Genomic DNA, 12,024 nt, shown 5'->3' with positions numbered 1-12,024 from the left:
TGCCCCACTCAGTCGTTAGTGTGTGACATTTGTCCCTGTGATGTTGGGATTTTTGGCAAGAAATAGATGTTTGCTCTTTTTGTCCCCGGCACTAAAACCCTTGGAATTTCCTAAGTGAGCAGAGTGACAAAGGTGGCTTTTGTTATGTGAATGAGGTGACTTTTGGAGAACCTCCCCGCCCCCCCCCCCCCCAGGGCAGAGGGCTGGTTGCCGGGGAAACTAATCCCGTAATTGGAGGCTTGGGCTGCTCAGACCCACCCCACATCTCCGGGGAGGGGAGTGGGGCTGGAGTTTGACTTAATCCCCAAAGGCCAATGATTTCATCAACCTCGCCTACTGGATGAAGCCTCTGTGAAATCCCAGAAAGACGGGGTTTGGGAGTTTCCGAGTTGGTTGGTGAACTTGGGGAGATTTGGAGGAGACTGCTCACCTGGAGAGAGCACGGATGGCTCCCCACACCTGACCCCCTGCTTCTCTTCCGTCCCGGCCGTTCCTGGCTTCTATCTCTTTATCTTAAGCCGGTGATTTATCTAGTTACGTGTTTCCCCTGAGCTCTGTGAACCGCGCTAGCAGATTAATGGAACCCAAGGAGGGGTCTTGGGAACCTCTCGTCTCTAGCAGGTCAGTCACAGGCACAGGTGACAAGCCGGACTTGGAATTGGCGTCTGAAGTGTGTGTGCTGGGCCATTGTTTTAGGACTGCGCCCTTCTCCTGTGGGATCTCTGTGGTCTCCAGGTCGACCGTGTCAGAATTGAGTTGAATTGTAGGATGCCGGGTTGGTGTCCCAGAATCGCTTCATGGTGTGGGGGAAAGAACAGCGATGCGTGTTGAAATTGGGAGCAGAAGGGTAGACACTAAGTCCTGTCTTTGCCCAGATATGTCTATATATCAACCTGCTCGTGCCCCAAATTGCAGTTCAGCTGGAACGCAGGTGACAGACTCCTATCGTTGACCCACTCCTTCTGCCTGGATATCCTGGTCTCCACCCATGCAGTCCTTGGGTCTGTGCACCTGCCACTTGGCTGATTAATCCCAAAAGTTCCCCTTCATTCCTTACCACTGGCTGTCTCTTGGCCCTGTTCTAATCTCCCCCATTGTGAATTCTCTCCTGTGCCTTTGAAGGGTGAAACCAGGTTGCATGAAAACATGGCGATGCATTGTTCTCTAGAGCTGAGAAAGGCTCTGCCTGGATTATGATCCTGTCTGTGAATCAGTAGGAGCGACAATAGGCTGTATCCACAGAATGGGTGCATCCTAATTGATGAAGAGACTGTGTGCGCATGTGCGTGCACACGCATGCACGTACTTACGCATTTGCGAGGTGGGAAGGTAGGGTTCTGCGTATTTTTTCAGCTTTTCAACCAAATTCACAGCTGTAGAACACGCTAGTGCCGTGACCTGCGTAGTTTTGGGCACCTGGGGTCTTTTCAAGGGCTGAGCGCCATGCGCAAACTCCGGAACACCATGCTTTTTCCGACGGGTTCTAGCCAAATTTACCACCCGTCCTGTTCCAGAGAAATCCAGAACGTCTCCGGCTTACATACAGGTTTCATGCTACACGTGTACCACCCAGGTGCTATCTGGAGCCTAGACCATATTTGCCCACCAGAACGGTGGATTCATTGTTGGATCCCCACGACAGCAGAGTGTGCCTGCCATATGCATTTGTGACACCGAGCCTTGGTAGTGAAGCCTCCCCGGAAAGAATGTTCTTGCTGTACTAATCAAGAAGTCAGTCGGTGGCCCAGTCGGTTAAGGGTCCGACGTCGGCTGGGGGTCACGGTCTCGAGCCCCGCGTCGGGCTCTGTGCTGACAGCTCGGAGCCTGGATCCTGTTTCAGATTCTGGGTCTCTCCATCTCTCTGCCCCTCCCCTGCTCATGCTCTGTGTCTCTCTGTCTCTCAATAATAAATAAACCTTAAAAAAAATTTTAAAAAAGAAGTCAAGGGCGTGTGGCCACAAGGAAATACTCCTCTGAACTTTCAATGCTAGAGAGAACGTGGCCATCTGGTCAATCTGTGTCACTGCAGAAAGATTTCTCCAGTAAGTCTTAAGAGCAGCAGAACAGGACCCTCTGCCCCCGCCAACACCGTTCGTGCTCCCCATATGCCTTCACGCCTCAATCCCGCACATCATGGGCTCTCCCAGCGGCAGGAAGCGAGAAGGGGAAGCGGGAGACCCGGGCTCGGCTCTCAATAAGTGAAACGGACTTCCTGCACATCCTCACGTCCGCACTCCCTGTACCAGCTTGGAGAGAACACGGCATCCGTGCAGAGGCCGCGAGCAAACAGGTGCCGTCCCGAAAGGCATCCTCACTCCGAAGGCGCTGTGCGTTTGCACACGCATTTCACGGACGCCTTTTGTGTATACGACCGTGGCTTGGTAGCACGTGTACCCGTCAATGGTCGGCAAAACGAACATGCATTTTAATTTTGATATCATTTCTTATTTTTCTAACGTTCGTTTATTGTTGAGAGAGACAGACAATGAGCAGGGGACGGGCAGAGAGAGGGGGAGACACAATCCGAAGCAGGCTCCAGGCTCTGAGCTGTCAGCACAGAGCCCAACGTGGGGCTTGAACTCACGAGCCGCGAGATCGTGACCTGAGCTGAAATCGGATGCTTAAACGACTGAGCCCCCCGGGCACCCTGGTGAGCTCATTTTACCTTAATCCCCTCTTTAAGGACCTTAGCCCCTAATACGATCACATGTTGAGGTCCTGGGCATAGGGCTTCTGCATATAATTTTGGGTGACAGAATTCAGCCTGTGAGACAATTTGTTATCACAACATGCTCTTGGGGCTCAGTTGGTGAAGTGGCTGATTTCAGCTCAGGTCATGATGTCACAGTTTGTGAGTCTGAGCCCCTCATTGGACTCTCCGCTTAGCACAGAACCCGCTTCGGATTCTGTGTATCCCTCTGCCTCTGTCCCTCCCCCGTGCGCGCGCTGTCTCAAAAGTAAAATAAACAGCAAAAAACAAACAAAAAACATGGTAACAGATTACATCTACATACGCATATTCAAGCATCCGTTCCCCTATATGAATATCTCAATATCTAAGTATACGGCACCTCTTTTTTTTAAGTTTATTTATTTATTTACAGAGAGAGAGTGGGGAAGGGGCAGAGAGCAAGAGAGAGAGAGAAAGAATCTGAAACAGGCTGTTTACTGCCAGTGTAGAGCCCGATGCAGGGATCAAACGCAGGGACCATGAGATCGTGAGTTGAGCCGAAATCAAGAGCTGGATCCTTAACCGACCGAGCCCGTCCCGCGCTCCTGTCCATATGGCGTCTTACTGTCCGTTCATGCCCGCGCCCTGACGTCTGTGTGTCCCTGGCGCAGCTCTGACTCCCATGTGCCGTCCCGCAGGTTCTGGACATGCCATGATGAGCGCTTCCTGTACATGCTCATGGAGTTCGTGCCTGGCGGCGAGCTGTTCAGCTACCTGCGGAAGCGAGGCCGCTTCTCCAGCAGCACCGGGCTGTTCTACTCCACGGAGATCGTCTGCGCCATTGAGTACCTGCACTCAAAGGAGATCGTCTACAGGGACTTGAAGCCGGAAAACATACTGCTGGACAGGGATGGCCACATCAAGCTCACCGACTTTGGGTTCGCCAAGAAACTGGTAGACAAGTAAGTGACCGTTTTCACCCATTTCAGCCCGCTCGCCCGGTGCTGCGTCCGGAGGCCAGCGTTGTGTGCTCCGTGGCCGCGAGTGTGTAAGTGACGTCCTGCACTCTTTGTCTTCTGTGCCGGACTTCCCTTCCTTGCGTAGCGGCCTCAAGTCCATCCGTGGGGTTGCAAATGGCGGCACCTGCTTTTTCGGGGCCGAATAATACTCCCCCGTGCACCAGGGTTCCGCTTTCTCCGCATCCTCGACAACACCTGTCCTGTCTTGCCTTTTTCATTCCAGCCCTTGACAGGTGTGCGGGGGTGAATGTCGAATTAGTGATTCTTTTTATCACAATCATACAGGTGCATGTGTACTGTGCACGGAGCTCTCTCCCCTCCCCCCGACCCCGGCCATTTCTTTTTTTTTAAAAAATTTTCTTGAATGCTTACGATGTTTGAGCGACCGTGAGAGTAAGAGCACAGATGCTGGATGGGGGATGAGTTGAGTTCCAGGAGCAAACAATAATTCTATAAGGTGAAATCTTACGCAGTTGGGCATACGGTGCCTTTTTTTGTGTGCGCTTCGCCCAATGGTCCGCAGTGCTCCATTTAGCTGAGGACATGTTCGGACCTAGTGTGTACGATTATAGAATATACAACGTATAAACGTCCAGCCTTTAGCGTAAGTGAGGCTAAGGCACTTGTAACGCCCGTGTGTGTTGATTTCCACGGGTCTTTAAGTGCCGCCAATCACAGAGACCATATTCTCTCTCCGTGAGGAGTAATTCAGCCTTTATAGATACAATTCAAGGCAGACAGTACCATAAATCCCATGCATTTAAGCACGGCGCATTCGTGGCATATTTCATCAAAAATACCTCATCAGATATTTCATCAAAAATATTTCATCCAAATAACCTGAAAACAAAAGAAACAAAAAAACCTACAAAACTGATGTGCGATGTGATGGGAGTGTCTACACAGCGTGAAAGAAAATTTTCCACACCCGTCTCTATATCCTTCTGCCTTACTTGCCTCTTTGGACTCAGAATCTAAAATTCTATCCAAAACCAAACCTTTAGACCCCGACAAGCCCCACATACTGAGTCACCCAGGTGCCCCAAGAAGCCTTGTTTTAAAAACTAAAATTTTAATAAGATAGCATACTTAACACACTGCATCTCAAATATGATTATTCCAACACATAACCCGTGCAAACAGTTGGGCGTGTTTACGTGAATTTTTGGTGCATCTCAGGGTACTACGTTTTCATCAGAAACACTGCTCTGTGCTTTCACCCATAAAATTTACAGTTGGGAAGATAGACGCACATGGCCAGGCTTTCCAAAAATACTGGAAACTTTCTCAGCAACTGTAGTGAGTATTGGGTTTTAAATTTAAGTGTAGGGGCACCTGGGTGGCTCAGTCGGTTGGGCGTCTGACTTCGGCTCAGGTCATGATCTTGCAGTTCGTGAGTTCGAGCCCTGCGTCCAGCTCTGTGCTGACAGCTCAGAGCCTGGAGCCTGCTTTGGATTCTGCCTCCCTCTCTGTCTATTCCTTCCCCCGCTCTCACTCTGTCTCTCTCAAAAATGAATAAACATTAAACAAGTTTTAAGGTTAAATTCATTAAAAGTGGATGATCATGATCTCAGGGTTGTGAGTTTGAGCCCCATGTTGGGTGTAGAGATTACTTACAAATAAAATCTTAAAAAAAAAAAAAAAAAAGAAAAAGAAAGAAAAGAAGAATCTCCCCATATTTTTCCATTTCTTGATGACGTGGGGATGGCTAAGGTGATAATTCTATTCCTCATGTTATGGAAACGTCTGCATTTATGAGAACGTTGATTTTGGTCGGGAGCAGTTTTGCACGTTGTGATGCGGTCAACTTCCATCTGATTATCCCCTGTGGAATTTCCCATATTCCCTTTGTAAGAATAAGGCCTGTAAAAGCAAACTGGTCTTCCATACCCCTGTGAACGGAGACCCTATTAACACATCGTAGCTGGTTTAGAATATTGGGGCCGTCCCCCGTTGGCATCACGTCGTAGAAAGTCCTTACACCCCCTTCTCCGCTTTTCGTTTTTTTTAAGTCCTTTTATTTGGAAGGCTGGTTCCAACCATCCCGCCTTAAAATGTTTCACGCATTCGCTTGCTTCTAAGTTCGGCGAGCGGTGTTCCTCTGCAGTTAACCCATCGTGTCCATTTAAGACTAAATGGATGACTGACGGTGGTGTTGTAGATAACGTCAGGCCGTTAATTTACTTGAGACATTGAGTTCGGGGAAAGAAGGCCTCATTACCATCTCGATCTATTGCTTTGACAAACAACTTCATTTTTCAGGCATGGGCCGTGTAGACCGCAAAAACTCTCCCCCCCCCCCCCTTCCTAATTGTTCTTCTTGATTTGCTTGGTGAAGTCTCTCCCTTCTGGGCCAGCTCTGGACCCGTGGTGCCCGTGGGCACATAGTCACGTCCTCTCTTCTGGTTCAGGATTCGACAACAGACCTGATTTTTGCATAAAGGGGGAAGGAAACGTCCGCAGGGATCAGCCCAGAAGACGTGGAACCAACCACAGACTCATCTGCAGTGATGTTTTTTTTTTTTTTTTTTTTTTTTTCCCAACGTTTATTTATTTTTTGGGACAGAGATAGACAGAGCATGAACGGGGGAGGGGCAGAGAGAGAGGGAGACACAGAATCGGAAACAGGCTCCAGGCTCTAAGCCATCAGCCCAGAGCCCAACGCGGGGCTCGAACTCCCGGACCGCGAGATCGTGACCTGGCTGAAGTCGGACGCTTAACCGACTGCGCCACCCAGGCGCCCCTGTTTTTTGTTTTTTATTAAAGTTTTTTAAATGTTCTTATTTATTTTTGAGAGAGAGAGAGACAGAGTGTGAGTGTAAGAGACCCAGAGAGAGAGGGAGACACAGAATCCGAAGTGGGCTCCAGGCTCCGAGCTGTCAGCGCAGAGTCCGATGCGGGGCTAGAACCCACGAGCCGCGAGATCACGGCCTGAGCCGAAGTCGGACGCCCAACCGACTGAGCCACCCAGGTGCTCCTGCAAGAATGGTTTTGAACACATAATGTGGAAAAGTGTGTTTCTCTTGTCTTTTTAATAACATCGCGTGCAGTGTGGTTGAGCACGTAATTCGGTGGTCCATCTGCTTCTTTCGTAGTGACTTAATTTTTTAAGCTTTCCCTCGGTTCTCAATAGCAGGTGTATTTTTTCCCTCCTGTGTCTTAATTTTACAGAACTCTTATTTTCTTAGGGTGAGTTCTTTTTACACTGGTGTTTCTTATTGTTGCGTGAAACTATTTATCACACACTTTCTATTCTGCACGTAGCCTTCCCAGCAGATGAAGGGGCACGCTAGAATTATTTTCCAGTTTCTGAAGTGATCAAAAGAAAATACTGACACATTTACTTCAGTTATTCTGTTGTAGTTTAAAAAAAAAATTTTGTGTTTATTTTTGAGAGACATTGAGAGAGAGAGTGAGTGAGGGAGGGGCAGAGAGAGAGGGAGACACAGAATCTGAAGCAGGCTCCAAGCTCTGAGGTGTCAGCACAGAGCCTGATGCGGAGCTCGAACTCATGAACCACGAGATCACGACCTGAGCCGAAGTCGGACGCCTAACCGACCGAGCTACCCAGGCGCCTCTGTAGTTTTTAAAATTCACATGTTTCATTGAGTGCCGTCCTTTGGATTTTCGTGCCTGACATCTTGCTAGTAATAAGTAACATTGTTCCCAGTCTTTTACAATAGTTCCTTAACGTTCTCAAACACCCACCAGAGGGGAGAGAATTGTTGACCTTGAATCCTGTATGCCTCTCACCCAGATTCAGTGGGCATCAAACCTTTGCCACCTGATTTGAGGGTTTTTTTTTTTTGGGGGGGGGGGGCTTTATTTATTTATTTTTTTTATTATGAAATTTATTGTCAAATTGGTTTCCATACAGCACCCAGTGCTCAACCTGATTTGAGTTTTTACCTCTCCCACATTTTTGTTTCTTACATTATTTACTTTTTATTTTTTCAAACTTTTTTTTAAGTTTATTTATTTTGAGACAGGCAGAGCAAGTGGGGGAGGAGTAGAGAGAAGGAGAGAGAGAATCCCGAGCAGGCTCTGCTCTGTCAGCACAGAGCTTGACTTGGGGCTTGATCTCATGAACTGTGAGATCCTGATCTGAGCCAAAACCAAGAGTCAGACGCTCAACCGACTGAGCCACCCAGGCGCCACTGTTTGTTATATTATTTTATAGTAATTACTCACCACGCTATCTCTAATGGAGAGTGATTTAAAAAAATAACATCAATACTTTATCACATTTTTTTTGATGTTTGTTTATTTTTGAGAGAGAGAGAGATAGAGACCAGGTGAGGGGCAGAGGGAGAGGGAGACACAGAATCCAAAGCAAGCTCCGGGCTCCGAGCTGTCAGCACAGAGCCCGATGCAGGGCTTGAACCCATGAGCTGTGAGATCATGACCTGAGCCGAAGTTCCACGCTCAACCGACTGAACCTCCCAAGCACCCCAATGCCCTGAGGATATTTGCCATCCATTGCTTTGCTCATCAGTGAAGTGAAAATTATTCCTACTCCTTAGGATTGTTGGTAAGAATGGATGGATCTGCTAATTGGAAAGTACATACTTAGGACAGTTCCAGGCACATAGTGAGCACTGAGCATACATATGTTGCTTCTGACTTTATCATCCCTGCCATCAGTATCACCATCATTACCACTATGACCATCCATTGTCATCACCTTCATCACTATCACCACCATTATCATCATCACCTTGACCATCATGACCACCATGATCGCCGAGATCACCATCGTCACCATTGTCCCCATCACCACCGTGACCATCACCACCATGACCATCATCATCATCGTGGTCACCAAGTTCACCACCATCACCATCACCACCATGACCATCATCACTATGACCACCATCATCATCACCTTGACCATCATGATTACCAAGATCACCGTTGTCCCCATCACCACCATGCCCATCACCACCATGCCCATCATCACTATGACTGTCATCATCATCATGACCACCATGATCACCAAGATCACCATCACCACCATGCCCATCACTGCCATGACCATCATCACCTTGACCGTCATCACCTTGACCATCATCATCACCTTGACCATCATCACCTTGACCATCATCATCACCTTGACCATCATCACTGTGACCATCATCATCACCTTGACCATCATCACTATGACCATCATCATCACCATGAACATCATCATCACCTTGACCATCATCACTATGACCACCATGATCGCCGAGATCACCACCACGACCATCACTGCCATGACCATCACCACCATGACCATCATCACTATGACAGTCATCATCACCATCATCATCAATATCACCACCATCATCATCACTGTCATCACCATCACAACCATCTCCATCACCACCATTACTGTGGACTAAATTATGGCTCTGCAAAATTCATATATCGAAACTTTAACCCCCCGAAGTGACTGCATTTGGATATACTGCTTTTAGGAGGTACTTAAGGTTAAACGAGGTCAGGAGAGTGAGATCCTAGTATGATAGGATTGATGGCTGCCCCCTCACCGTGTCCTCACACGGTACAAAGAGATGTCTCTGTCTGTCCCCCTCCTTATAAGGACACCAGTTACCGAGTTAGTCTGTCTTCATCCAATATGACCTCGTCTTAACTTGATTCCATTAGCAAGATCCTTTTTCCAAATAAGATCACATCCACGGGCTCTGGGGTTTAGGACTTTTGGGGGGAGACCGTTCACCTCCGTACAGGTGCCATGACGAGCGATTCGAGGTGCGCTTTGCAGAGTCGTGTTTTTCTTCCGTTAACGCGCCCACGGCAGTGGAAGTGATAGCCGTGCGCAAACTGAGAACCTCGGGTGTCCCCTTGCCTTCTCTCCAAGAGCCAAGTGAGCTGAGAGACACGAGACCAGGTGCATAGACAATTCACAGCCTGCACCGGCGGTCTCTGCATAACATCCAGGGCTGTCTGTCTGTCTTTACCTACTTACTGAGGTCCGAAGCTCTCTGTTGCAATTTACGCCTCTCTGTGCAGCCAAGAAGCACCAGACGCTTTAGCCGGAGGCTCTTCCTCTAGAGAGGTGTCCACCTACCTCAGGCCACTTAGAAATTCCCTCTGTGCCCCTTACGCTAGGACAGAGCCAGAAAGATACTCCTCTTTCCGAGTGGAAGTGGAGACGCTGTACCTAATGTATATATAATGCGGCCACCTGTGCGTTTAGGAGCTCAGAGCCCGATTGCCAGCTGGCTTCAGGCAGCCTTGGGAGCCCGTAAGTTGGCAAGGTGGGCAGAGGTGTTCTGGAGATGGGCTCAGGGTCTCACGTGTCAGAGTCTTAGTGGGCGAGGGGTCGTCAGCCATCTAGCGAGACCGCGTGGGAGTCAGTATGACCGTCTTTGGACCTCCAAACTTGGGTTTTCAGAGGTTTTCTGTTCCCTGCCATCAGTTGGCTTATGTTCCCTTAGACGACACACCGTGTCCCGTAGAACGTGCTGGTCCAGCCCGCAGGTGCTTCAGAAGGAAGGTTCTGCGTGTGAGTGGCCAGTGTGGGGAGTGCGTGCCTTTCCCATGGCTGCCGTAACAAAGCACCGTGACCGGGGGGGCCTCGGATGACGACATTCTGCGGTTCCTCACTTCCAGCCCACGGTCCTCCGCGCGGGGCTAGAAGCTAAATATTTGGCAAGTCTCACCTCCTCTGTGGAGAAAATCCTTCCCAAAGCCCCCTCCTTGCTCCACTTCAACCCCAAATATCCCAGGGTCCCTTAACCTCAGGATTTCTAGAAGCCACTGGGGAGAGTAAAATGACCTAGAACCCAGAGACACCTTGAAAACGCATCAGATCTTTTCAGGAACAGGTGGAAAGTTCACAGCATTTCCTCCCCAAGGACAGAAGTACTTTGCTGCTGGGGGCTCTTGATGGGACTCCCAAGACAGGAGGTTATGAACGAGTTCTTGCATTTGTTTTCCGTATCGTTTCCTAGGAAAACAGGTACTGTGGCTTTTTTGCATTCCGAGTAATAATGGTGAAGCGACAGCCAACGGCGGGCGGTGGTCATACCGAGCTTGTATTTTTGCTTGTATCGGGATAGATGAGTGTTGGTAAGGGAACGAATCCTGGTCCACAATGCCAGTATCTCTGTCCAGCGTGGTGTGTCTGCGGGATGGGGAGGGACATGGCTGTAATGGCCGAAGCCATTGTCACGCGCGGTCCTCCTGACACACACGCATTCGCCGAGCCCAGCTAACTCTTCTGTGCGTGCTGTTCTCTGTCCCCAGGACGTGGACGCTTTGTGGCACGCCCGAGTACCTGGCCCCCGAAGTCATCCAGAGCAAGGGCCACGGGAGAGCTGTGGACTGGTGGGCGCTTGGCATCCTGATATTTGAGATGCACTCGGGGTGAGTAGGGCTCCCGTGGAGAAAAAGGAAGTCCACTTGCTGATGGGGTACCTCCCTTTCCTGCTTCTAGAACCGTGCTTTCCACTGGCAAATACCTGTGCCAGTTTCCCAGTCGGTGCCACCATGACCACGGGGACCCACAGGTAAGTGCACTTTCATAAGAGCAAAAGCACCCACCACAAGCACCGGCCGTTGGGACCTCTACCCTGTGTCTAAGTGTTCCTGCCTCCCGTGAATACAATATTAAATCTTCCGCTCGGACCCTTTTGGAGCAGTGGACAGAGCTAAGCAATTAGAGCACGTTTCGGATGAAAGTAAATAAATCCGCATGGAGTTTAGGACGTTATGAAGGAGCAGCGAGCCAGTAAGCAGAGAGCGTGCCCATGGTCGCTTTGCGTGACGTTTGCAAAGTCACCCTGTCCCGTCGTCCGGATGCCAGAGGTGTTTCACATGTTATCAAGGCATCGTCATGGTGAAAAACTCCAGTCTGGCTTAGGCATGACGTGGGTGTGATGCTCTTTTACCAGAAGCATAAAGCAAGCATCCCATGCTTAGCAAGTGTGGATGTGGGGATTCCTCCTGGTCCCATGGAGGAAAGCTCTTCTCTGATGGTGCGGACGACGGGCATCCGGTGTGTCAGGTGTCAGGAGACTGGCCGGGGGCTCCTGGATGTGCGGGCGTCACTCCGTGTCCTTTGTCCTCTGTTTTTAGCTTGCTTGTTTCCTGCTGGGGAGGTCAGCAGACACTCGGCCAAACCTGGACCCCATTCCACACCTGATATCCCTGTAGGGCAAGACCACAGAGTTTTGCCTGGAAACCTTCCCCTTCGGCTTGAAAAAAAATGATGGAAACGGGTGTATTTCTGTACGGAGGGTGTGGCCAGCGTGGAATCTGTGAAAGCCTGAATTTCTTTGTGTGTCTAGTGATTATCTCAGTATTTATCAACTGTTTACCTATATA

General features: G+C 49.4%; 1 protein-coding gene across 2 annotated transcripts in view; it reads left to right on the top strand.

Annotated features, from left to right (window-relative positions):
• Positions 1–12,024, top strand: part of PRKX (protein kinase X-linked) — a 70,647-nt gene that overhangs the window by 37,058 nt on the left and 21,565 nt on the right. For both annotated transcript variants that reach the window (XM_043571066.1, XM_043571065.1), the window contains exons 3-4: positions 3,370–3,633; positions 10,945–11,064. In XM_043571066.1, coding sequence (XP_043427001.1) covers positions 3,370–3,633; positions 10,945–11,064 — 384 coding nt within the window. The remainder of the gene's footprint in view (positions 1–3,369; positions 3,634–10,944; positions 11,065–12,024) is intronic.

Source organism: Prionailurus bengalensis, chromosome X, assembly GCF_016509475.1.
Source record: "Prionailurus bengalensis isolate Pbe53 chromosome X, Fcat_Pben_1.1_paternal_pri, whole genome shotgun sequence".
NCBI classification, from domain to species: domain Eukaryota; kingdom Metazoa; phylum Chordata; class Mammalia; order Carnivora; family Felidae; genus Prionailurus; species Prionailurus bengalensis.
Note: the sequence above shows the minus strand (reverse complement) of the source record. Positions and strands in the feature narration are given on the sequence as shown.